The sequence below is a fragment of the Mus musculus genome, chromosome 15 (genome assembly GCF_000001635.26).
Source record: "Mus musculus strain C57BL/6J chromosome 15, GRCm38.p6 C57BL/6J".
In the NCBI taxonomy this organism is placed as follows: Eukaryota; Metazoa; Chordata; class Mammalia; order Rodentia; family Muridae; genus Mus; species Mus musculus.
The window spans coordinates 12,806,717-12,832,953 of record NC_000081.6 but is presented as its reverse complement, the minus strand read 5'-3'; the positions used below and the strand labels follow the sequence as shown (position 1 = coordinate 12,832,953).

Here is a 26,237-nt window from a genome sequence, read left to right as displayed (position 1 = left end):
TAGCTCATTTGTTAAAACAGCCTATATAGCTCTGACCCACTCTACTTTAGTGGGCACCAGGCAATGCCTCGGACTTAGGAGGAACCAACATTTCATTCCCTGAAGGCCAGGGAGAAAACAGGACTGCTGAACACCACTTAAATGGGCAGGCTGGTGCCCATGTTAATACTTCAATCAGCTTCTGCCAACACATCCCCGGCAACCTCCCGCAGCCAGTTTACTTTCCAGGCCACTACGGATGCTGGGTGCCCTCTCTGGGTGTGATGGTTTGTATATCCTTGGACCAGGGAGTGGCACCATCTGGAGGTGTGGCCTTGTTGGAATAGGTGTGACCTGGTTGGAATGGGTGTGTCACTGTGGGTGTGGGTATAAGATCCTCACCCTAGTTGCCTGGAAGTCAGTCTTTCACTAGCAGCCTTTGGATGAAGACATAGAACTCTCAGCTCCTCCTGCGCCATGCCTGCCTGGATGCTGCCATGTTCCCACCTTGATGATAATGGACTGAACCTCTGAACCTGTAAGCCAGCCCCAATTAAATGTAGTTTTTTATAAGACTTGCTTGGTCCTGGTGTCTGTTCACAGCAGTAAAACCCTAACTAAGACAGAAGTTGGTACCAGGGACTGGGGTATTGCTGTGATGGGCCTGACCATGCTTTTATTTGAAAGAATGTGGATTTTTGGACTTTGGATTTGGAACACAGTGGACTGTTTTAAATGGGGCTTAATGGGTCATCCAAGTAGGAATATGGAAGACTTTGTTGCTGGGAGTGATTTGAACTGTGTTGACCTGGCCCAAGAGATTTCAAAGGAGAAGAATTTCAGTATGTGGCATAAAGACCGTTTTTGTGGTATTTTGGTGAAGAATGTGGCTACTTTTTACCCTTGTCTGAAAAGTCTGCCTGAGGCTAAGGTGAAGAGACTTGGATTAATTGCATTAATTGCATTGACAAAGAAAGTTTCAAAAAGGCCCAGCAGAGACTCTGTTCTCTGGTTAAGTCTCACAAAGAGAAGTTTGAACAAGCATAGCAAGCTTAGAAAGGCAAAATATAAAATATATGGTTCGAGTATTAAAGGAGTACCAGGAAGTGAAATGGAGCAAAATCTTGTGTTCTAGGAGATAAAAGATTAAGGGAGTGGGACCTTGGGGCAAGATTCTACCCAGCTGAATTTAGATCCAGGCATGGTGGTACAAACCTTTAATCCCACAAGACAGGCATGCTGATCTCTGCATTCAAGGTCAATCTACAGAGCAAGAACCAGGATAGCCAAGCTTAGGCAGTGAAGGATTTAGGAAACATAAAGCTAGTGATAATGTAATAGTACAAGGGGATCATGTTCTAGTTCCTGTAAGCAGCAGAACTCGGCGGCTTCAGCCATGTGGCTCGGGCTCTAGAGTTAAGAATGGAAGGAACTACTGGGAAAATTGATGCTGGTTAGCTGGAGCTAAGGAATTAGCAGTGATTAAGAAGAAACCAGCATCACTGAGTTGAAATCTGGGAGTTGTTTTCTGGGAGCACAAAGAAGCTGTGCTCCAGAGATACCCAAGGTTGTACCTCATGCTGCGGCTGGACTTGGTAATGTGTAAGAGTCACTCAGGTGGTATTGCTTGTGAAGGAATGAAGGGATCATGGAGAGAAGCTGAGGCTTAGCACTGTGAGAGGCCAGGGAAGGCCATTGGAGAAGGTGAAGCCTCAGCTGTAGTTGATGGCCCAGGACTGAAGGGGTCATGAAAAGGATTTGAGGCTTGGCACCCTGAAGAGAGCCTATGAGAGGCTATTGGTGAAGCCTAGTTGGAGTGGAACACCCCAGTGTATTGGAGATGTCAGTACAATGGAATTATCACCAAGAACAGCAGCCGTAGTGGAGTGGATCAACCTGAGCTTACAGTGCTACAGAGGGCAGAGCTGGAGAAGTGATGACAGCCCTTGGGAGGAGTCCAAAAGATCAAGTGGAATCCCAGAGACTGAAGCAAGAAGCTGTAACATTGAAATTGCCTTGGAGACTCAAAGATGTTAAAGATGCCAGAGCCATGGGATACATGCTGAGGAAAGCTGCTAACAGGGAGTGCAACCAGCCCAGGAGAAAGCAGTTTGTTGCAGTCAACAAAGATGAAAAAGGAGTGGAGATCTGAAGACAGCTTTAACATCAGCCATGGAGATGCAGAGTTTAGAGTTTTCCCAGCTGGTTTCCTGCCTTGCTTTGTGGATTACAGTTAATTAAGTTGAATGAATCGAAGAAGAGACCTTGAACTTTGGACTTTTAATGTTGTTGCGACTGCTATAGACTATGAGGACTTTGAAAGTTGGACTAAATGCATTTTGCATTATGCTATGTTTAAGTATGGCCCCCATAGACTCATGTTTTTGAACAAGTCTATGGGGACCAGGGAGTGGAATATGATGGTTTGTATATCCTTGGACCAGGGAGTGGCACCATCTGGAGGTGTGGCCTTGTTGGAATAGGTGTGACCTGGTTGGAATGGTTGTGTCACAGTGGGTGTGGGTATAAGATCCTCACCCTAGTTGCCTGGAAGTCAGTGTTCCACCAGCAGCCTTTGGATGAAGACATAGAACTCTCAGCTCCTCCTGCGCCATGCCTGCCTGGATGCTGCCATGCTCCCACCTTGATGATAATGGACTGAACCTCTGAACCTGTAAGCCAGCCCCAATTAAATGTTGTTTTTTATAAGACTTGCCTTGGTCCTGGTGTCTGTTCACAGCAGTAAAACCCTGAGTAAGACCCTGGGCATCCTTCCTCACATCTCCATCCCCCTCTCTGTTTACAATACCTCTCTTCTATCACGAAGAAACACCGACCCCATCAGAACAGGTGCTGTATCAACGCACCAACTCATCTGCATCCAACCCCACCCCCAACTTCCTGCTAGCAAAGCTTATCTTGCTAGAAGCAACTCAGGGCTCCATCTCCAAATACAGATATGGGACTAGGGGGTCACTCTCCATCTGCCACTCACAGTCTCTCCCTGCTACCCAACCCTTCACATCAGCATTTAGATGCCCAGTCAGTCTATTCAATGCTTGCCTTGGCCTCCACTTCTCCTTCAACTTCATTCATACTGCCTCATCTTTTTCATACTCAAACTCCCTGAAAATGATGGGACAGACTAAATGTTTCCTCAAAATCCTTATATGCCTGTGATGATATGTGGAGGATGGAGCTTGAGGAAGTAACTAAGATTAAAGTAAGTCATGGGTGTTATTGATGTGAGTCATGACCATGCTGGTTAGAATGAAAAAAGGCCCCATAGTTCATGTATTTGAATGCTTGGTCCTCAGCGAGCAGAATTTATTAAGAAGGGTTACAACTGTTGGAGGAGCTGTGTCACTATGGGTAGGTTTCAAAAGCCCACACCAGGCCCAGACCGTTTCTCTCTCTCTCTTTCTTTCTTTCTGGTCTCCTCTCTCTCTCCCTCCTTCCTTGCCTGCCTACATGTGGATCAGGATGTAAGCCCTATGCCTGCCTGCCTGCCACCATGTTTCCTGCCATGAGACTGCTTCTAACAATCCAATGATGAGATTAGTGCCCTTATGAAAACAGAAGAGAGCCTGGTCTCTACCTGCTGAGGGAGGATACAACAAGAATACCACCTGATCGTCAAGACAACAACCTTCACCATGAAAGCGAACCTGAAAATCGATCTTGCTGACACCCTGACAAAAGTCTCTAGTCCTCCATCAGTGCGCCAGCGGGATTCATGCCAGGACCTTGATTTCTACAGTTACTAAAAAGCAGGAACGCTAAATTCTCTTCCCAATAAATAGCATTTGTTGAGTATCAAGACATATACACATACCATGAATCATCCTGAAGCCTTTTTCTCCTTTACCTCATTACTAAAACTTTATCTCAAAACTAGAATAATGTATGTGTCGCTATATCTTAATAAAAAGGTTCTTGGTGTTTTGCTTTGGTTTGATTTTGTTTATTTTTTTGAGATATGGTCTCATTCTGCAACCCTGGGCTGCCTGGAACTTGTTATGATGCAGGTTGGTCTGGAACTCACAGAGATCAGCCTGCCTCTGCCTCCCCAAATAAAAAATTCCTACCATTTTCTTTGCAAATGCTTTAATAATACTTAGTAAGCACTTCTTTAACTAGCTACCATAATATTCTTTCTAATCTTTCAGCAACCCCATCACCACACTGTTTGCCTTGTAGGACCGAGCAACTGATAGATCCTTGGACTTCCATTCACAGCTGCTGCTGACCATTGTTGGGAGTTGGACTGCAGACTGAAGTCATCAACAAATTCCCTTACTATACAGAGACTACCCATGAGTTCTGTGACTCTAGAGAACCCTGACTAATACAGAAGTTAGGCTCCAGTGAAGGAGTGGACTTGCTTACAAGGCAAGAGCAAGCGGGCAAAGAGCAGGAGCTTCCTTCTCCCACACCCTTACAGAGGCTTCCAAGCAGGAGGTGTGGCCCGGCTCCCATGCAGGTAGATTAAAGATGCATCTTCCCACCTCGAAGATCTGCATCAGAAGTAGATCTTCCTACTTCAAATTAAGCAAAAATCCCCTCAATTGTCGCTTCTATTTTTGGGTTTTAGTTCCAGATTAGTCAAGCTGACAGTGAAGAATACTCATCACTAACTTCTATATTAGTCAATGTAATAGCCATTCAGGGTCGCCTTCTAGTCATTCGCCTTGAGAGATTTAACTGAAGGCTGAGCCAGAATATAAAGCTCTTGCTTTTGCATCAATCTGCATCTCAGTGTCTCAGTGTGTGTGTGTGGGTGTATGGGGGTGGGGGGGTGGGGGGTGATCTCAAAGTAAGTACACTGACCAAGGGTCGAAGTCTTACAATAGCAGGCTAAGAAAGGAGTAACAGTGTTAGGAGGGGTGATAGATCCATGTCACCATGGGGAAATTGGACAGCCTCTCCACAATGGAGGTAAGGATTATGTCTGGAGTGCAGGAGATCCCTCAGGGCAACTCTTAGTACTACCATGTCCTGTGATTAAAGTCAGTGGGAAACTACAACAGCCTAATCCAGGCAGGCATGCTACAGGAGGAGCTGAGAGGTCTGCATCTTTATCTGAAGGTTGCCAGCAGAATACTGCCTTCCAAGCAGCTAGGATGAAGAGTATTAAATAAAGCCCACACCTACAGTGACACACCTACTCCAACAAGGCCCCACCTCCAAATAGTGCCACTCCCTGGGCCAAGCATATACAAACCATCACAGTTAGCTAGAAAAAGAGGTAAGCTATTCTAACAAAGTCTTCTTATGAAATGAAGAGATTCACTGTATAAATTCTCTAACTCTAGAGAACCCCGACTAATACACCTTCCTTAGATTTCCTGTTCTTACAATACTCTCCACGGCTTCTCAGCAGGTCCTGCAAGCATCACAGTTCAACAATCATTAGGTAAGTCTACCTTCAACACTGACGTGCCATCAAGAACTGCAAGCTCATGGGGGTTGGGGGAGGGGGCTCTAGGATGTTTCTTTGACTCTTCTGGTCTGGTTCCTAGCTGTACTCACAAATCTCTGAACAAGTTATGACCACAGATAACAGAATGAACTCAGTCCCTGCCCTTCCCCTGTATCTGAACCTTTCCCACCCTCTCTGGCGCACTACCTTCCCTCTCTTCTCTAGGCTCTCGAAACTGCCATTCCTAGAATACCACTTACCACGTATTGCCTTGCATCTCGATGCGTCCTGTAGAAAGGCTACATCTTCCGCTCACGATGTAGGTTCTACAAGACAGAAAAGGTTTAAACACATTTCTAAAACTGCCAGTGCTAAAAATGAGAGGAGGGGGCGTTTTTGTTTACAAAATTTATAAAACTACCTTATCAGTAATTTTAGCCTATTCACAAAATCAGGATTTGTATTCACAAAATACTGAGCTATTGTCCATTTTCCAAGCAAACTGCCTGCTGTCCTTATTAGCTGGACAGTTGTGCTAGCCCAAAACTATCCATTGCTAAGATGACCAAAAGCAGCCACCTCCAGTCTCTGGTTTAGTAAAAGACTTAAGGAAAGACGTCCTCCATCCTCCACAGACAAATTTCCCTTCACTGTAGAGCTAGGATCAAACCAACACACACACACACACAGAAAAATCCCAGTGAAACCTGAATTCAATTTCAAATACAGCCACAACCTGACTAACCAACAGTGACCATTCTTCATTCTTTACTTTGTTCTCAGTTCTTCCCACAGAACATTGTAAACACAAATGAACTTCCACAAAGTGCTTTCTCTCTCTCTCTCTCTCTCTCTCTCTCTCTCACACACACACACACACACACACACACACACACATTGGGCTATCCCAACACTGCAGAGGCAGAAACAAGCAGGCAGCCTGGTCTACAGAACTAAAATTCCAGGACAGCCAAGGCCCAATAAAAAACAGCTACCAAATAATAAGATAAATGGTTGCTCCTCAATCCAATACTCTCATGATTAAACTTGGGACTCAAAGAGCTACTGCTGGTACCACAGGCTACTCACAGTATTGAGTACAAACACCACGCTTGGCATTGGAGGCCCTACAGAACCTGAACCCAACTTTCCCAGGCTTATCACCTGATTTCTTTCTCCAAAGCCCCTCTTAGCCCATACTTTCCAGGTCAGTTAGCATAGCAAGCACTAACAGGAAACGTCTTTGCTTCTGCTCTCCCTTACTTGGCCAGTGAATTCCTACCGATCCACTAACCTCTTGTGAAGAACTGACTTCCCTTGGGAACGCAAGCTCACTCCTAGATTGCTACTGCTTAGTGTAGACTCACTTCTTTTACGGAGCTTACCAGAATCTGCCGTCTGTGACAGTCGTGTGTGCCCATGTTGAACTCCTCCGGCATGTCCGTGAATCAAGGGTTCATTCAGTCATTCCTGCAGGATTCACAGTCTCTGCACACAGTAAACCGCAGGCAAGTTTGACTCTCCCTCATTGTGCATGCCTCTAAGTCACTACAATTCCCTTCCACCGCTCCCCACAAATACGCGTTTTCAAAACCACCTGGGAGGTATACATTCACCGATTCCATCACTTACTGAGCCAGCACACGTGAGACGCTTTCCCAAGCTCTGTAGGCTCAAAGATTATAAGGCACACAAGCCTGCAGAGTTCAAGGATCGCAAAACCCATATACAAATGTTTATATAATAACAACAGTAATACGATGTCCCGAACACTATAAAAAGAAAAACGCGATGTGATAAATACAATAAAGTAAGGATGTAGAGAGTCCTGGAGAATAAAAAGGACTCTACTGAAGCTAGAGGTGGACAACAGTCAGGGAATTAACACCTCTCCACAGTGAGAAAACGGCACACTCCGTTAGAGAAGCTAGACAAAGGCCCTGGCAGTGGTGGCGCACGCCTTTAAACCCAGAACTTGGGAGGCAGAGGCAGGCGGATTTCTGAGTTCGAGGCCAGCCTGGTCTACACGGTGAGTTCTAGGACAGCCAGGGCTACACAGAGAAACCCTGTTTCAACACACACTCCCCTCCAAAAATAAAAGCTAGATACTGTACCACTGTACTATGGATGCGAAGTTCAAATCAATGAATTTAATGCAAGTGGGAAATACCTATTCTTGGGATGCCCTTTGAAAGCAGGGAAACCGAGGGCGCGATTCTGAACAGTTTACTCGTCCAGGACCGACGACACACAAGACTTGCAAGGTGTGCCTTTAAGTCACTGAAAACCCCGCACTTTCCCCAGGTTCAACCTGCAGCCCGGCCTCCTGCTGGATGAAGAGCACGTTGGCTGGTTTGCATCTCCCGCCAGCCTGCGAGGTTAAGTACGGGACTCCGGGACTCGCCTCCCCCCGCAAGCCGGGCGGCCCCGCGCCTGGACCACGGCTCGCGCTTCGCAAATAGATGAAAGGCTTCCTATCTACGGGATCTGTACCGGGTCGCTCTTTTCCCCCTGGCCGCAGAGCTGCCCCGAAGCCACCCAGACCCAACTCCCAGGATCGTTTAGGTCGATACTCGTTCTCTGAAAACCCATCAGGCGCCCCCCGTCTACCTACAGAGAGTCCCGGGGTCGCCGCCATCAAAGCCCAGCCTGGTTACTATAACACCCTCCACGGCTGAGGCGCCACCCACGCCTCCGGAACAGGAAGCCCCGGGAATTAAAAGGCAAACCGGAGAAATCCGGACCTGGGGAGGGAAAACTCTCCGGAGCGCGTCGCAGCACCTTTTGCACCGTGATTGGCGGATCAGCGAGAGTGACGGACGTATAGACCAATCGACATTGTCTACAGGTCTCACACTCGCCCTTCCACCGTGTCGTCCTCCAATCCGGAAGCGCAACCGGGTGAGCGCGCGTTTCCGCCGCGATCGTGCCTTGGGGGCGCGCGGCTTCGGGCAGCCGGGCTCCTCTCCCGCGTGTCCCGCGGCCTCCCTGAGACGCGCGGAGACATGAGTGACACCGGAGGCGACCGCGCGCGACTCAGGCGCTACACCAAGCTCCCGGTGTGGGTGGTGGAGGATCACCAGGAGGTGAGCGGGCGACACAAGCCACGGAGCCCTGGCAGGAGGGATTCGAACCCTAGCAGCCTGCAGAGGCTTGACCAGCACCTAACGCTGGCTGCAGCCTGTCCCCCACCACCACCAACGTCATCATCCCACGGTTTAACGAGAGGGTTAGCCAGGACCTGAGGGACCATAATCGTAGCTCGTGTCATATGAAGAGGAAAGCCTTCAGCGCTTATTAATGTACAACATGGCAGTGCAGTCGTAAAGTGGGTAGACTTCTGGAAGACGACCTAGCAAGTCTGGATTTGTTTATAGGACCCCTGGAGGGTCTCTGGATATAAAACAAAAGGGATCAAGAGTGAAGCTCTGCGATACACCCCTTCCCCCAGGAAAAGTGGGTTATTTACTGATGGAGAAAGTTAAAGGAGGAAAGAAAGAAGATCTCTGAGACAAACCCAACTTTGGGTTACTCTGTGCTTTTTAATTTGTTGGTAAACTTGGATGTATAGCATGTAGGAGGAAAAAGTCATCTAGTCCCACTTCACCATCCTAAAGGGACAGAAAATGCCCTAAAACTTAGAGTACCTGGAACACAGTTTAATGCTAGAGTGAGTGGTTGGAGATTATCATCAGAAACCATCTATGGTAAAGCTTTTTTTTTTTTTTTTTTTTTTTTTTTAATGTTCCCATGTTTGACCACTTGATGCACTTCAGGTTGGTGCAGTTTCTTGTTTTGTCTGCACTTGACAGTGTGCAGTTCTCACTGTGTGTGTCTGTATTACAGGTTCTGCCTTTCATATACCGGGCCATAGGTTCGAAGCATCTTCCTGACAGTAATATAAGTTTCTTACATTTGGACTCCCACCCAGACCTCCTTATCCCTGTGAACATGCCAGCAGACACTGTGTTTGATAAGGAAGCACTCTTTGGGTAATGTGACTTTTTTTTTAGTCATATTTTATGTATTTGAAATACAACATATAGCAGATGATAAACAAGAGATTTTGCTACACTCACATTTGCATTTTTTGTTTGTTTGCTTGCCTTTTAAATTTTTATTTAGAACATTTTTTTTTCTACCCACTAAAAGAGCCAAATAGGGATCAGGTGCGATGGCTGATCCCTGTGATCCCAGCCCTTGGAACGCTGAGGCAGGAGAATTACAGTTTGAGGAGAGCCAGGGCTACATTGAAGCCTATTTATGGTTAAGTGTTGTCAAGATGCTTGGCAGAGTCTAGAATTATCTGAGAAGTCGGTTGCAGGGCTTGCCTGTGGAGGATTATCTTGATTGGATTAATAGAGACCACTCCCTTGTGACCACCACTTGTGAGTTTTTGGGTCCATTCTTTTTCAAACCCCCACACATTCCTACCCTTGATAACTAATATCTTAGTGTACTGGTGGGTTTTGTGTGTCAACTTGACACAGGCTAGAGTTATCACAGAGAAAGGAGCTTCAGTTGAGGAAATGCCTCCATGAGATCCAGCTGTAAGGCATTTTCTCAATTAGTGATCAAGGGGGAAAGGCCCCTTGTGGGTGGTGCCATCTCTGGACTGGTAGTCTTGGTTCGATAAGAGAGCAGGCTGAGCAAGCCAGGGGAAGCAAGCCAGTAAAGAACATCCCTCCATGGCCTCTGCATCAGCTGCTGCTTCCTGAACCTGCGTGAGTTCCAGTCCTGTCTTCCTTTGGTGAAGGTGAAGAGCAATGTGGAGGTGTAAGCTGAATAAACCCTTTCCTCCCCGACTTGTTTTTTTGGCCATTTTATTTTGTGGAGGAACACAAACCCTGACTAAGACACTCTCCCACTGAGGCCCAACAAAGCTGCCCTGTTGGGAAACAGATTCCACCGCCAGGCTACAGTCCCACCCCCACCCCACCTCCCAGTTGTTGGGGATCAACCTGTTATAGCCAAGGCCAACCTTGAACTCCTGCTCCTCCTCCCAGTGCAGGGACTGTATGCACGTGCCACCGTGCTCAAGTGTCTGCATTCTTTTATACTTCCAAAAATCAAGCCTTGGAAATAATGAGTTGTGTTGTTTGTGTTTACTTTCCTTAAATTAAAAATGAAATTTGTAAATGTTCATTGTAAAATATTAAATTATTATGTCTACATAAACAAGTTTTCTTACTTTAAAAAAGTACATTTATAAAGCTATTGCGTGGCATTATTTAAATTTTTTAAGATTTCTTTAATTTTTGCCCTTGTAAATGACACCTGGACTCTCATCCATTTCATTCAGTCCATTGTTTATGTCATTTTGATTGAAAAAGTTATGATGAAAATTCATGCTCTTACGGAAGGGATTAGAAAACAAGATAGTAGTGTCAGTACTAACTCAGATAAGTAATGTCCTCCACCAAAACTCCACAAGCTTCTAAAGCTTGACTAGGATACAGAATCCACCAGTTCACCGCTCTGCTGTCTAAATAACCAGTTAATTGGTCTTTCAAAGAAAAAGTGATACTTATTTCGCAACTCTGTTATTGATGATTCAAGTGCTAATTTTAGAGGGGCTGGGGCTTTTTCTTGAAGCAACTGTTGTACTTCACAGTCTATAGCAGTTTTGGTGTGGTCCTCTTTTTGCTTCACATAATATTTTAAAATATCTACTTAGGAGCAAGAATTAATAAAACTGAGAACATTTTTCAGTCAAACTACCTTTGGACAAGAGTGATAGTTAGTTATAAAACATGCAGTGACTACTAAAAGACCTCCCGAGGCCTGGCTCTTAGGCTACCGACCCACCAGGATGCTTGTGTGCAGTCAGTACAAATGCTCATGCAGCAAACAGAAATCATGTTTCCATGGAAACAGCGTTACCCTAATAGTCCCGGGAACCTCCCAAGGGACCACACTTAAAACTTACTGTCTTAAAATGTTTGCGGAAAAACACTCATTAATATTTTAATGTTTCTTGTTTCTTGTTTTTTTTTCAGAGAACTGAGTATCGAAAATTGGATTATGCCTGCAGTTTACGCTGGCCATTTTTCTCAAGTAATCTGGCTCCACCCCACGTGGGCCCAGCAAATCAGGGAGGGCAAGCACTGCTTCTTAGTAGGCAAAGACATTTCTACCACAACCATCAGGTAATTTCCTCATTTTCAATGAGTATGGAAGGATTTGAATTCTTTTCATTATACTTTGAATTCCTGTAGTAACTTCCTACTAAGCCCCATCCCGTCCAAAAAATAGTTCTTGAATCATCAAAAACCAAGTTTTAATTCTGTTGATTTCCTTCATGTGGCCTTCTGCTCCTGATGCAGCTATAGTGTGTTGAATTTAACTCTTAGAAGTGAGCCAGGCAGGGGTGTGGCACACACCTATAACCCCAGGCCTTGAGAGACTGAGGGTGCTCAGAATTAAGAGTCAGCCTGAATTCTAGAGTGAGACCCTGTCTTAGGTGTCGCTCAGGAGTGGATCGCTTTCCTAACATGCCTACAGCCCTGTGTTCAAGTCCCAGCACTAAAGAAAAAAAGAAAAAAATGTAAGCTTACGTGGGAGTTGTGGTCCATATCTATGATCCCAGCCGTCTGGAGGTGGAGGCAGGACGAGCTAGAGTTCAGAGTCATCCTTTGTCTCTAACAAACAAAAACAACAAAATTCACTGGGTTTGCTTTCATCTGTAGTAAGTCCGTGTCTGGACTTTTAGGTTTTACACTTATTGATGTGATTTTTGGTATTTAGTCTAAGTTAAATTATTATGCTCTCTGATTTGAGCTGTATGTGTATCAGGTTTTTTTTATGTGCAGTACTTAACCAACATCCTCTATCCTGGGCTACTACAGTCTCTGCCCTCTCTCCTGGGCTACTACGGTGTCATCTTTAGAAGTAGCTGTCAAGGTCTAACTTCTTGGGATAAGAGGAACTCTTTATGAGTATACACATAACTTTCTGGGCCCTAATATGTAATGAAAATTGTGCCCTTTATTTCTGTTTCTATTTTATGACAGTATTATCTTTGGTGGAATGTGTTTTTGTCATTTGTGTGAGTAGCATCATCTTGATTTATAAAAGTCGTACTTACTATATAATTTCTTAACGTAATTAGAACTCAACATGTAACAAATATTGTACATAATACTGGTCAATATGAGATTGAGTTCAATATGTTGAGAGGACCTCATAGAACCTATAAAATCAAAGCATTTCATAGATTTTTGTTGCTGCTGTTACCTGACAGACAACAGCCCTTTTGTCTCCCAAATGCTGGGATTAATGGTGTGAACCACTGTGGCCAGCTTGATCGGGATGTGTGTGTGAGAGGTTTTTGTTTTTTACCTTGAGACAGGTTCTCACTTACATTGCTTTACATAGCCTACAACTCTATGGAGACCAGGTTAGACTTGAACTCACAGAGGTGTGCCCCCCCAAGTGCTCTGATTAAAGACGTGCATCACACAGCTGCCATAGTTTTTCTAAGACAGGACCTTATTCTGGCACAGAGCAACATAGATATTTTTGGAAACTCAATGCATAGTAACAGTTTGGAGAATATTTTGCTAACCTCATGTTGTTAATCTACCAAGTAAACATGTATGTACAGCCAACTGCGATGGAGAGCCATGGGTCTGAGTTTATTTACTTGCAGAAATAGAAAAGGTGAAATTTGCTTTACTAAAAAGATGACACGGCTGTGCGGAGAGCTAAGTTGGTAAGGTGCTTACAGTGCAAGCTGAGGACCTGAGTTTGCGCCCAGAACCTGTGTATGACAAAGCTAGGCACGCAGCACATATGTCTCATGCCAGTTCTGAGGAGACAGAGACTGGCAGATCTGTGCCCACAGGCCAGCCAGTGCAGCCTACTTGTGAGCCCAGACCAGCAAAAGACTCAAAAGCAAGATGGAAAACACTCGGGAAATGACCCCCAGGGTGACCTCTGGCTTCCGTGTGCACACACTAGCTTCCATACCCACACATGGACTATAAATTCAGGTTGGGGTTACAGTCTTTTCTTTATTAGGATGTTACAGTTTTTCACAAGCTTAGACTTACTTTTTTTTAACGTCGTTGATCTGTTTTGAAAATTGTCTTTAATTTCATAGCTCTAGGGGCTGGGGTGGAGCCTCAGTTGAGTATTTGGTTAGTATGGTTGAAGGCCCACTCAATCCCCAGCTCATATATATACCAATTATGTTGGTACATGCCCACAATGCCACTCAGAAGATGGAGACAGGAGAATCAGTTTGTGGCCAGTCTAGGCTACGAAAGACCCTGTCTTCTCAGGTAAACCTAAAGCTGTGTGTGTTAAGTGCGGACAGGTGAGAAATAAATTGTATCGTTTTCATGTGGTAGAGCATGCCTCTGAAAAATGTATTTGAATTGAGTGTTCTAAGTCCTTACCAAGACATAATATAGTCAAAAGGCTGAAAACATACCAATATTTCTAGAATCAGAAATCTTGCCTACATATGCCTGTTGTCCAAGAGTCCAGGGCTGCTGAGGCAAGATCGCTCGAGCGCCAAAGTTAAACACCAGAATGAGCACCATGGTCACACTCTGTCTCATTACAAAAGAAAGAAAAAAAAGTCAGGGCTGGAGACGTGCCTCAGCAGGTAAGAGCACTTAATGCTTCATCAGAGGACAGAGACGGGATCTTAGCAGCCACGTTCAGGAAGCTCACACACACCTGTGTGTCCAGCACGGTGAGATCCTTGGGCTCTTGCATGTACATATATCAAGCCGGTGTAACAACTGTCCAGGTCTCCTAGCTCTCTATCTGCTTTGTCTCACCTTCAGAGTGTGTGTGTGTGTGTGTGTGTGTGTGTGTCCCACTTTGTAGCCCAGGCTAGCCTCATTAGCCCTGCCTTAGCTTCCCAAGCTTTGAGATTATAGATTCAAGTAAGCACAGCGGGCTCCCTATCTTCGTGTTCCCCGATCTCTTGAGTCCTCAAAGGAACTTTCCACTGTCATGGTCACGGCTGCTTGTAGGGACAGGGAGAGCACTGCGCCGTTCACCTGTTCTGTCGGTCACTGACCAGAACTCCCATGGCAGCCATATCCAGCTGCAAAGGTGCGCTGCAAAAATACATGGAGTCTTTCCTTCAGACAGTAGTGTGCGGGCTCAGAATATGGAGAACGCTGACTTCTGAAGAGAACGTGCCGTGGTTAAAGCGCCTTGTTTTTCTCCTGTGTCTTAAGTCTACAGTGTCACAGCATAATGTCAGCTCACGTGCTTGTTCCTGACAATATTTTTTCCTTCGGTCCAGGGTTACAAGTACAGATTCTTACTTCCTAAGTGATGGTCTGTTTGTACCTGAAGACCAGCTAGAGAACCGAAGGCCCTTACAGTTAGATGTGATTCTGGTAGAACCTTACACACTCTGTAGCAAACAAGATGACAGTGACTCTGTGTCTTCTACAAAGAAGCCCAAGCTGGCACTGGGAAGTGGAGAGAGCAGCGCTGCGGCTGATGGGCACTCTTGCTCAGAAGGACGTCGAGGAGACGCAGTGACACCAAGAAGTGACCATGCTTGCCAGGAGCCGTCCTGCTCACGTTCCGGAGGTCAGCAGAGCCAGAACACAGCCACCGCTGGGGCGATTCTGGACATACTGAAGACGGGAGATGCGTTTGTTTTAGATATTGACTTGGATTTTTTTTCTGTCAAAAACCCCTTCAAAGAAATGTTCACTCAGGTAAATGTGGTAGCTTGAAAACGTACACCCTGACAATTGCATAACATGTCTCTGGGTTATACATAGCAATCGCTCTGCAAACAGCTAGATGGTAATCATTTTAGGTTCAAAGGCCCTGTTTTCTGCCACGTGGTCTGTTCTTTCCCAATCTTTTAAAATTATATCCTAGTTAAAAATTCCAAATTCTAAACTACTTCAAAATCCAGAACTTTCTATGAACCATGATGAAGTACACCTGTAAAGTCCGCAGATATTCCAAAACCTGAAAGACCTGGGATTTGATAGGACTTCTGCTTCCAAGCATCTCAGAGAAAGATATCCAATCTGCACTAGACTTTATAACTTACTAGCTGTACTTTTTACTTCTTACTACACAGATTTACTTTTTAGGGGGTGGTACATGGCTACAGCACACATGCAGATTCAGAGGACAACTTTTCAAAGTCGGTTTTGGAATTATCAGGGTTGGTGGCAACCACCAATACCCTCCAGCCTGCTTTATATTTAATGTAAACAAAGATAACAGGACAAGACACATACGTGTAACACCAACACCTAGATATAGGAGATCATGGGTTCAAATCCAACCTGTGCTACATGAAACCCTGTCTCAGGTAATTCCAACTTCTCACATCCATTGCTTACCAGCTGTCGTCCTGGAAAGGCACTTGCCTTTCTGCCTTGCAGCACAAGCAGTCGCTCATGGCCTGGGAAGGGCCTCAGTGCTAGTGTACCTGCCGACCTTGCTCAGGGTGGTGTGTCCAATCTCCAGAGCTCAGAGAAAGTGCTTTAATAAACCCCAGCTCATGGAACTGTTCCAGTCAGCAAAGCACAGAAGACGGTGCCTCAGCGAGCGCTGCCTGACACATTTCAGCTCCTACCTAGCACCAGGCCTAAAGACAACAATTGAGGCCACATGCAGCCACTTCTATGTGGAGCTTTTAAGCTTTTAGGTTTTCAGGGGGAGTTTTATTTATTGCCTTCATTTACTTACAAAACCTAGATTATTAGGGTCTGTGTCTGCCGTTGTGCAGGCCAGCATGTCTTTGTACTCCAGAGGTCTCTTTGTTGCGAGAAAAGTAGCCGCACAGTACACATGGGAGTCTTCTGTCATTGTCACTGAAGACAAGTATGTCTCCCATAAACAGCTAAAGTCTGTTTAGATCATGGGATATATCCAGTCACATAATGGTAATGGTATTGGAAATATACTCATGACCTGTTAGCCTATTAGCATATTGTATTATACCCAGCTGGATAAACTTGTCCTGATAAATTAGGTCTGCTTTGGCACTCTAAAGAGTACAATATGCCTGTTTAGAATACAAAAGTAAAGTATACAGTTCTCTCAGACAAACCTTTGGGTGTTATCTAGAACATTCCCCTTGTACCACAGACAGTGTTGGACACTCCTAACCTGGGGGGCGCCCAGTTGGTGGCATTGTTTGGTACATTTTTGGTGTTTTGTCTTACAGGATGAATACAAAATTCTACAGGAGCTTTACCAGTTTAAAAAGCCTGATAGTAACCTTCCTGAGGTAAGCCCTGCCCTTATCTACCACTACATCCTGCCGTCCTTTTGTTTACACAGACTCTACGTAGTTCTAGCTGGCCTCAAATCCAGCCTCCTGAGTGCTAGGATTGCAAGTGTGGGCCACCTGACCAGGCTCTGATGACATCTTGTAGCTTATTTAAGTGTTCTCAACTATCCAGGTTACGTGTGTGCATATAGATACTGACGCATACATGTCTGGGAGTTGGTGAATGCCCCCTTAGTACACAGAAGGTATTTTTAGCTAAGTGAACTGGTATTCTCAGCATAATGGTATTTTTCTTGGTTTTATTGTGAAGGGGTAACTGTAACCTCGGTTTTCCATGTTTTTAAGGATGGTTTGGTGGATGTTGTTGAGGCTCGAACCCATCAGTTGGAAGATTTAGAAGCAGTCTTTGCTGACTTGTGTGACGGTGATAGTGAAGAAACCGTACAGAGCTGGGCTTCAAACCCTGGGTGAGATCCCTAAACCTTTTCTTCCCAAATCATGAATTACCCATTCTAAATACATTTCCAAGTTTGTTGGGTGAGTTGCTCTGTGAATGAATGAAGGATTAGGGGACCACTTACTCAGAGTACTTGCTACATTACCATGGGGGCCTGATTTTAGATCCCAGGCATCTATTTAAAAAGCCAGGCTCCACAAGGCTAGGGAGGTGGAGACAAGAGCATGCTTGTAGCTCACTGGCCAGCCAGCCTAGCTCAGTTGATAAACACAAGAGTCAGTGAAAGACCATTTCTCAGAGAAAAAGTAACTAAAGCTGACCCTGTCCTCCAGCCTTGACTGAGTATTATTTATGTGCTCTCTGTCAAAGGATGTGGAGGTAGAAACAGGAAAATTGGGAGCGGAATATCATCGGTATATTGAGTTACAAGCTCATAGTTTTTTCTAAAATAACAGTAAAAATAGTAATTATATTAAATTTTACTTTAAGAAGAAAGAACCAGGGCACAGTCACAATCAGATCAAAGCAAAGCCAAACTCCTAGCACTGCAAATAATCCAATGTCCAATAATCCGGAATTCACTCACAGTCTTCTGGGCTCCTCCGAGGGGCTGGGGTCACTTCTCCAGCTCCCCCCAGTAGTACACAGTTTGCCTTCTAGGCTCCAGCTGGCTCTACTCCACTGCTGCTGCTGTTCTTGGTGGTCATCTCATGGCACTGGGATTTCCAAAACTGCTGGGGTCCCTTGCTGCAACTGAGCTGTACTTTGACCAATAGCCTCTCCGGGGCTTTCTTCAGGGACTCCAGCCCTGCCCCTGCCACACAGTGCCAAGTGGCAGATGCTCTCCAAGATCCCTTCAACACCTTCAAAACCAGCATCACCTGGGTGATTCTTGCGCTATCAAGTTCAGCATCCAGCACAAGGTACAACCTTGGCCATGTCTGGAACACAGTTTCTCTGTGCTGACTCTCGGGTAACGCTTTTCAGAAGATTTCACCTGAGTGATGCTGGTCTTTTCTTAATTACCACTAATTTCTCGATGAGCTAACCAGCTTCAGGTCTCTTATTAATCACAGCTGATTGTTCGGCTTCTGCTGACCCCACAGATTCTTTACACAAGTGCTTCCCTCTGGAACGTCACCCGCCAGGCCTTCATCAGTGTCCTCAACAGAATGTCACACTGAGTGCTCAGTGCCTTTCCCAGCCAGAAGTCCCCAAGTCTTTTCAAAACCAGCATGGTCGGGCCTGTCACAGCCGTCCCCCACTGTGCTGAAACCAGCACCATAACAAAGCAAGTAGGGTTTATTGAGCTTAGGCCTCTACTTCACATCAAAGGACGTCAGCACAGAAACTCAAGCAGGGCAGGAACCTGGGAGCAGGAGCTGATGCAGGGGCCTTGGAGGGGTGCTGCTTACTGGCTTGCTCCCCAAGGCTCACTCTGTTAAGGTTCTCTCCTCTCAAATGACTTTAGCTTGTGTCAAGTGAACAGAAAACTCCAGCACACTCCTAACCCAGTCCATGGTAAAAGTCATATCTAGGATGCCTTTGGATGCCAGTTCTACTCAGGGATATTGTAGCTAGTGACTGGTGGCTCTTTTCCAGGATGGAGTCACTAGTTCCACTTGTACAGAGTTTGAAAAAACGGATGGAAGTACCAGACTATGAAATGGTAAGTATTTTATCATTATAAAATTGATGCTTTATACAGGTAATTTTCTGGGTGAAAATTTTGTTAAACTAGCTCCTTCTGTTTGTGTTACTACTCTCTGAATTATTAAAAAAAATAATGAGTAGTGAAATACATACTTTTTAGAAACAAGAATTTTAAAAATATTTTTCTAGCAAAAAGATCCTTATCTATCTAAGAAGCAGAGGTACCCCTGAGTCTTAGTGCTCTTACTATATAATTTGAGACAGGGTCCCATGGAGCCTGTGGCCTGTAAAACCCCACTTCGCAGTTCCATTATTTCAGGCATGCACCACCACGCCCAGATGCTACCATTTGTTTGTTTGTATTTTTGCTGTGCTTGTTGATCGTTCAGTTGACCTCACCATCCATAAGTTAATCTAGAATTGCAAATTTAAAATGATCCACTCATTGATTTTCTTTTTTTTTTTTTTTTTTTTTTTTTCTTTTTCTTTTTCTATTTTGTGGCAAGGTTTTACTGGGCAGCTCTGGCTGACCTGGAACTTGCTATGTAGACCAAGCTGGCCTCAAACTTCCTGTGGTTAGTGCTGGACTAAAGGTGTGCACCACCACACCCAGCCATTCGGCTATTTCCCTTTCTTTGAAAACTTAACCTGATCATAAAAACCAAAAGAGAACGAAACAAACTGTGTTTGGTCCAAGAATTTAAATGTTTGTCAGTTGGGACCTGAGTAGAGAGGCAACAATATTTCTAATTGTTATCTCTAATTGGAATTTCTAAGTTCACGTTGCCTTATTTAAAGCATGTGTTTTCCTCTTTGACCCCAAATTTGAGAAAAATTAAAGATTTAAAAGTTCAGTGAAGCCAGGAAGGGCGTCACTGTAGTCTCCGCCCCTGGGAGTGGAGGTACAGTAGCAGTTGTCAGGCTATCTATCAACTGCAAGCTTTCTCCAAAGCCAGGCCAGGCTGTGTCAAAACTCAAAGTTCAAGTGCATCTGTGTTCAGAAGCCTCCGCTGCCGAGTCTCCAAGTCCCCCTCTGCCTCTGCCGCTCCTGTCCCATCAGCGAGGGGTGCTTGAATGCTTTCTTAGCTATGGAATGCTGTCGGACCACTTGATTGGAGCTGATGCTTACTAACTTAATCTTCACTCATGGAAGAAAACAACAGCAAAAGAATATCATGACCAATGCTTGCCGTGCCAAGGCGGACTCTTTTCTGGAAATGGAGTTTGTTAAGAATAACAGATATTAGAGCTGGAAAGATGATTCAGCAGCTAACGGGAGCACTGCTCTTGTAGACTCAGGATCAGTTGCCAGCACCCACGAGATGGCCTACAGCCATCTGTACCTCAAGTTCCGGGGGAGCTGATGCCCTCGCCTGGCCTCTGTGGGCACTGCACACGTGTACTGCACAGATACACATGGAGCCAGAGCACCGATACATACAACAGAAGAAAACAAACAGTGATAGACGCATGATACTCAGGAATTGAAAATGTGATGTTTGGGCAGTGGCGGCACACACCTTTAATCCCAGCATTTGGGAGGCAGAGGCAAGCGGATTTCTGAGTTCAGCCTGGTCTACAAAGTGAGTTCCAGGACAGCCAGGGCTACACAGAGAAACCCTGTCTCAAAAAAACAAAAATAAAAAAAAAAAGAGAAATGTAATGTTGATTTCTAATCAAATGTGTGTTAAGTAAGCATGCCTGAAGCATAGCGTGAGCGAGGAGGGGGCGGGAGATAAGAGGGGTGCAGATATAGTGGTCAGACTCTATAGATGGTTCTCCTACGTTTACGGAGGTTCTTGAGATTGGACTCAGAGCCTGGCTTTTTGGAGCAAGCATTTCACTGCTGAGCCATCTCACTGTCCCGTGGCCTCTATTTGAGATGTCTCTGACTGAACCTGAAGCTCATTCGCTTACCTTGGTTCACAGGTCAATGAACTTCAAGGATCTGACCGTCCCCTCACTGCCCATTGTCCCTAGAGTCGTCTGAAGTCAGTGAAGTCTTAGAATGTCCTTTAGAAGTCTTGTTTTCAGTCTGGACCATGAGCCCAGTGCAGTGCACGCTAAGCACACAGTCTACCCTTGAGCCGTCTCCCCAGCTCATTGCATCATTTTACATTTTATTTATTGTCAGGTCCACCAGGCTGGGCTAACTTGCGATTATTCAGAACTTCCTCATCATATCAGCACAGAAGAAGAAATTGAGTATCTTATTCAGTCTGTGTATTTTCTATTAAAAAGTCTACCAAAACCTACTCTTGTGACAATTGCAAGGTAAGTGTGTGGCCCATCCAAGATGTCCATACCCTGCTCTCTGGAACCTGTGGGTGCCTTGTCTCTGTGGCAGTAGGGACTTTGCAGTGCAGTGGATATAAGGATTTTGAAATGAGATGATCCTAAATTACCTGACTGGAGTCAGTATTGTCACAGGATGCCTAGAAAGAGGAGCCAGAAATAGCAGAATCAATGGAGATAAAGTTAGAAGATGGTGTCCTGCCGTCTTTGAAGGTGGGGAACAGGGCTGTCAGTGAAGAAGGCAGGTAGTATCCGGGTGCTAGGAATGCTGAAAGAACAGGACCTCTCCTAAAGCTGTGTGTTTTAAACCCCACTCACCCGTGGCCCTACCCCCACCACACACACGCGCGCGCGCGCACACACACACACACACACACAGAAAAGATGGCTGAGCAATGGAGAACATTGGCAGCTCTTGGAGAGGACCTGAGTTCTGTTCCTAGCACCCAACATTGGATAGCTCACCACTCCAACTCCAATCTTAGGGTATCCAGTGTTCTGTCCTAGACTCTGTGGACACCGGCACACATGGCTGCACATTCACACATACAATACAAACACATAAAAATAAAGCTTTAAGAAAAAAAAAATGGCCTTACCCTGAAATACAGCCCTTTCTCACCTATGTGGAGATGGTGAGCTTGCTGAAGGTGATCTGGGGAGGTGGCTGAGGGTAAAGTGCTTGCCACCCAACAATACAGGCCTGAGTTCAGCTGTGGTAGCCATGCTTAAGATAGGCACTTAGAGGCAAAGGCAGGAAGGTCACAGGAACTGTGGGACCTTCCTGGTCTACACAACCAGTCTGAGGCCTTGGGGTCTGCTTAGCAATGTCCCATCTCGATATCAAATACCAATCCTTAGTATTATACCTGTCCTATAGAATATCATTTTAGAAAACAATAAAGGACAATTCCTGTAAAGCACCAAAAGTGGGGTAAGCATCTCCCTGCTCTCAGCCGTGACTCCACAGTCGCCTGTGGCCCTCGCTGGCAGCAGTGCACTGGCTGTGCCTCCACACGGGCGACTTTGTTCTCACTCTGCTCTGCCCCCTTTCCGCTTGGTTCCAGGTCAAGTCTGGATGATTACTGTCCTCCGGAACAAGTTGACATGATTCAGGGAAAGGTCCTCGATGTGCTGCACTCACTCTACGGGACCCTGGACACTCACCTGGTGTACTCAGAAGAGTCCCCTCTGAGCTGAGACCGTGCTAGGCTGCTGTGCAGTTTGGCGCAGTGACAGACCCGGCTTTTGTTTCTGGGCTTCCAGAGTGCACTTTCTTGTTAACTCTCAGTTGGAATCAGAAATCTCCACGCAAGTATCAGTGACCAACCACATACAACACTTGGGGTAGACGCAGGGGTTCTTGTTTGGTTTTATTGTTTTCACATCAAATCCGTTACCCCGGTTGATGGAGACTGTCTGTTATCTTCCTTGCTTCCCATCGCTGCCTTTGATTCTGTAAGAGGGGTTTTTTTTTTTTCTCTTTCCCCAACAAGGGTTTGGATGATATGAGATTTATTTATTTATTCGCTGATGTTTACTTAGCACTTTTGAGAGCCAGACTCTGTTAAAGACAAGCTGCTCTGTCCTCGTGTGGGAGACCTGAGAAGCAAATAAGGGCCCACAGCAGTCTCAGGGAAAAGGGAGAGCCACGGCTGCGTCTGGAGAACTGTCGGCTCTCAGGGCACCCTTGACCATAAGTATAAAGTAACATTCGCAGATGGCATGTCAGAAGACCCTTGCCAGTCCATGACGGTGCTTGCAGAAAGTCTGCCGCGCTAAGCGTGTTGGAATTGTGCCCACGCGGTTGCTGGATCTTCTCCAGACTTGTTTGTATGCAAGGGGTCTGGTTGAATACACCTAAGCAAAATTTTGTTGTTGTTGTAGGTTTTGTTTGGGTTGTTTGTTTCTTTTTGGTTGGTTGGTTGGTTTGGTTTGGTTTGGGGTTTTTGTTTGTTTTTTGGTTTTTTTTTGAGACAGGGTTTCTCTGTGTAGCCCTGGCTGTCCTGGAACTCACTCTGTAGACCAGGCTGGCCTCGAACTCAGAAATCTGCCTGCCTCTGCCTCCCAAATGCTGGGATTAAAGATGTACGCCACCATGCCCGGCCGTTTGTTTTTGATGGGTTGGTTTTGATTTTCTGAGATGACGGGGTTTCTCTATGTATCCCTGATAGCCCTGGAACTCGGTCTGTAGCCCAGTCTGACCTCAAACTCAAAAGATCCGCCTGCCTCTGCCTCCCAAGTGCTGGGATTACAGGCGTGCACCACCACTGCCCAGCTGCTTACAGTGGAAACGCCTTTTGGGAGTTTTGCCTTGGTGGTCATTATAGTCCTCAGTTGGCATTAAGCATTTAAGCACTAGGTGTCATTTTCTTGGCAGTCAGTCAATCAGTCGAGTGGTTAGAAAGTTGCTAAGCAGATAAGGGCACTTGCTGCTCTTGCAGAAGGCTGGAGTTCAGTTCCTAGTACCCATATGGCAGCCCACAACCTCACAACTCCAGTGTTCTCTTGTGGCCTCCAAAACTACACACGCATGCGTGTACATACCCACATGTAAACATATAAACATAAAGTTTTTATTGGAAAGACCTGTCACTGCATAGAGAAGAGAATGTTTTCTGCGCCGTGCATTGAAGATGATGCTTCATATATTTAATGAGCCAAGTTTGCCCTTAGCCAGAGAGTGGCTGCAGCCACTACTATTTACCCTGAGTTCCCACCCCACCAGGCGTGAATGGGACCGTCTTTATCCTAGAAGCTAATTTCTGCTTGCCTGTTCCCTGCACTTTTGTTCAGTAATTACTTTATAACTGCTTAATTTCTTTAAAGGGTAAGATGATATGTAAAGAAAAAATAAATATCCATCACTCCTGGCGAGCACAGTAGCTTTTGTCTTCACAGCCCGTTTTCAACCCTCGCCTGCACGTGGGCCTGGAGAGGGGAGTAGCCAGGATCAGAGTGACCTACCTCGAAGCGGCCAGTTCTCCAGGATGCCTTACCCTTGCCCTGCGGTGCGTACTCTTCCTACCGTGCTCATGTTTTCCTCTGGCGAATTCTCTTGGCACTGAGGAAATTGACAAAAATCCAATACTATGAAAGCTTGTTTGTATTGTGGAAATAAAACCAACTGATAGCCTTCCATCCTGATAATCAAAAGATTTGTGTTCTTCCAAACTCAGAACTGTAAAATTGTTTTTAAGCTCTGAAAATGTCTTGTTAAAGAGTTCTATAACTAGACATTTCTAGGAATAAATTAGTCTATGTGCAAAATGAAATTAAATCCTGTATTTGGAAGCTTTAAGGGTTTCAGGTCAAACTATAGAACTAATTCTTCTTCGTGTCAGTGCATGGACTTAATTGAGTTTTAGCTGTTTTGGTTTTGGTTTTTTATTGTTGATGGGTTACTGTAACTGCAGTGGACTCTGATGTGAGTCATCATTTTTTAAACCTGGGTTGGATAAAACTTTTTAAATTACTAAATAAAATAAGCATCTACTAACATTTTTAATTTTTTATTATTTTAGTGTGTTGCATGTATATGTGTGTACCACATGGCTTTAGTGTCCATGGAAGCCAGAGAAGGTGTCCAATCCCCTGGACTTGGAGCCAGTACTCTTAACTGCTCTGCCATCTTTTCAACTCCCTAAGATTTAACTTTTATTTAAAAATTTTTACATACAATGTATTTTGTATAATTCCTCCCAGATCCCCCCTTCCTACTCCATGGTCTATCTCTCAAAAACAAAAAAGGAAAGAGGAAAAAAAAAGGTCAAAAAAGGTACCAAAAGTCACACACAAAAAACACAAGAGTATTTTGTGTAGGCCAACTGCCCCTTTCATGGTACTTGCCACTAGAATTGTCGACATGCCCAGTAGCGCTCCTCTGGAGAAAACTCATTAAACTCATTGCCCCTTTCCCAGAAAATACCAATTATAGATAGCTTTTTAGTAGCAGGTAGGGCTTTCTTCCTACTTTCTCTTCTCAGTGCTGGGATTTTGTCTGCTTTTAACCTTTGCGGGTCTTGTGCGTGCTGCCACAGTCTCTGTAGTTCGCATGCCCGTCGGTCTTCTCTCTTTGGTGTCATCCACCACTCTCACCATCTTCCCACCTCCTCTTCCACGTAGATCCGTAAGTCTTGAGGGCAGGGGGTAATGGAGACGTTCCACTGAGGGCTGTGCGCCGAGGTCTCCAGCTCTGCCCATTGCTCAGTTATGGGTTTCTGAATTAATTACGACAAAGCAGCATCTCTGATGAGGGGTGGACAATACTCTGATCTATGCGTATAGCAGTGTGTCGTTAGGAGTCATTTCATTGCTCTGTACCATTGGCAAGATTCTAGTAGGTTTTCCCCTTAGCCCTATGACCAATTTAGTCCCAGGTATCTTGCCACTTGAGCAGTGCCAAGCATATCTTCCATCTTAACAAAGTCTTCAATCCAATCGTAACGCTTGCACCACTGTTGAAACCGTGTTTGTAAGTTGTAGGGTTTGTAGCCAGGTGATGCCAGTGACCACTTTACTCCTCCAACATGCAAAGTACCTTCCAGCACTGTGGACAGTAGTCAGCAGGGATGAGACTTCTGGCTGGGCACCAGCGCAGGCCAGTTCTGCTTCTGCCTTCCGTGTGTTCAGGCACTGTAGCTCAGCTGCCTGGCATGAAAGCATAAGCAGGTTTGTCCAGGCTTATCCAGGCCGGGTGGGTTTGCAGGAACACGCTTGTCTTGAATGCCGGGGGTGGGGGGGGCGATGGTGGGGGGGTTGTTTTTGTGGAGGAAGAAGCCTTCTCTGAGAGTTTTCAGTGTTACCGCTTCTTTATTAGGGGGTTAATAAGGGCTATATAAACCTTGGGGAGTGGGTAGCAGGTTGGGATGTAAATTATTAACTGGTGCTGCGGTGCTGGGAACGCTTCATTTGCATGAAGAGGAATTCCAGGTGCTTGATGAACATGTCCTTGTAGGCAGAGAGCACATTACTCCTGTAATTCGGCTATCAGGCTGCATGGCTACCTCGGTGGTGGACGAGGGAGTTGCAGGCCCCGAAGAGGAAAGAAGCAATCCTTACTCCTGCCAGTCTCAAGATGAGTTTTGGGAGTTTGGACATGTCTCAACCTCACCGTTGTCCCAGGCCTGTTCCCCAAGTCACACCTCTCACTTGCCCCACACACCAGCTTTCTTTCTCTGTTTGATGACATAAGA

The 26,237-nt window shown here is 45.4% G+C and overlaps 2 protein-coding genes across 8 annotated transcripts in view; one reads left to right on the top strand and one right to left on the bottom strand.

Annotated features, from left to right (window-relative positions):
* The window catches only part of Drosha (drosha, ribonuclease type III), a 110,488-nt gene extending 102,338 nt beyond the window's left edge, over positions 1-8,150 (bottom strand). Inside the window, exons 1-4 of one of the 4 annotated variants that reach the window (XR_383823.2) lie at positions 8,016-8,150; positions 6,787-6,889; positions 5,662-5,727; positions 2,518-2,651 (exon numbers count right to left, since the gene is read on the bottom strand). Coding sequence is in view for 3 of the 4 variants with exons in the window: in XM_006520021.3 (XP_006520084.1) it covers positions 2,518-2,594 (77 nt within the window). In the remaining variant the exon portion in view is untranslated. Of the gene's footprint in view, positions 1-2,517; positions 2,652-5,661; positions 5,728-6,786; positions 6,890-8,011 lie in introns of all 4 variants that reach the window. The other 3 variants (XM_006520021.3, NM_001130149.1, NM_026799.3) reach the window with 3 other exon arrangements.
* Positions 8,151-8,274: 124 nt separating this feature from the next.
* Positions 8,275-24,777, top strand: 6030458C11Rik (RIKEN cDNA 6030458C11 gene). 4 transcript variants are annotated; one of them, NM_029998.3, is made up of 9 exons: positions 8,297-8,487; positions 9,248-9,393; positions 11,401-11,550; positions 14,670-15,096; positions 16,572-16,634; positions 16,983-17,104; positions 18,697-18,763; positions 20,882-21,021; positions 22,110-24,777. In NM_029998.3, the coding sequence occupies exons 1-9, from the start codon at positions 8,407-8,409 to the stop codon at positions 22,240-22,242; spliced, it is 1,329 nt and encodes a 442-aa protein (NP_084274.1). In that variant the 5' UTR covers positions 8,297-8,406; the 3' UTR covers positions 22,243-24,777. The 4 variants fall into 4 exon arrangements, with proteins under 4 accessions (XP_011243684.1, NP_084274.1, NP_001344690.1 ...); NM_001357761.1 differs by lacking the exon at positions 9,248-9,393; XM_011245382.2 differs by lacking the exons at positions 18,697-18,763; positions 20,882-21,021; positions 22,110-24,777 and adding an exon at positions 17,755-18,690 and having other exon boundaries at positions 8,275-8,487.
* Positions 24,778-26,237: the final 1,460 nt, after the last annotated feature.

What these genes read in the sequence shown, in the direction of transcription:
- 6030458C11Rik (NM_029998.3), top strand. Translation starts at nt 8,407, where the DNA reads ATGAGTGACACCGGAGGCGACCGCGCGCGACTCAGGCGCTACACCAAG. An exon ending in AAGTACCAGACTATGAAATG is followed by an intron (nt 18,764 to 20,881) that starts GTAAGTATTTTA and finishes ATTTATTGTCAG; the next exon opens with GTCCACCAGGCTGGGCTAAC. An exon ending in ACTCTTGTGACAATTGCAAG is followed by an intron (nt 21,022 to 22,109) that starts GTAAGTGTGTGG and finishes GCTTGGTTCCAG; the next exon opens with GTCAAGTCTGGATGATTACT.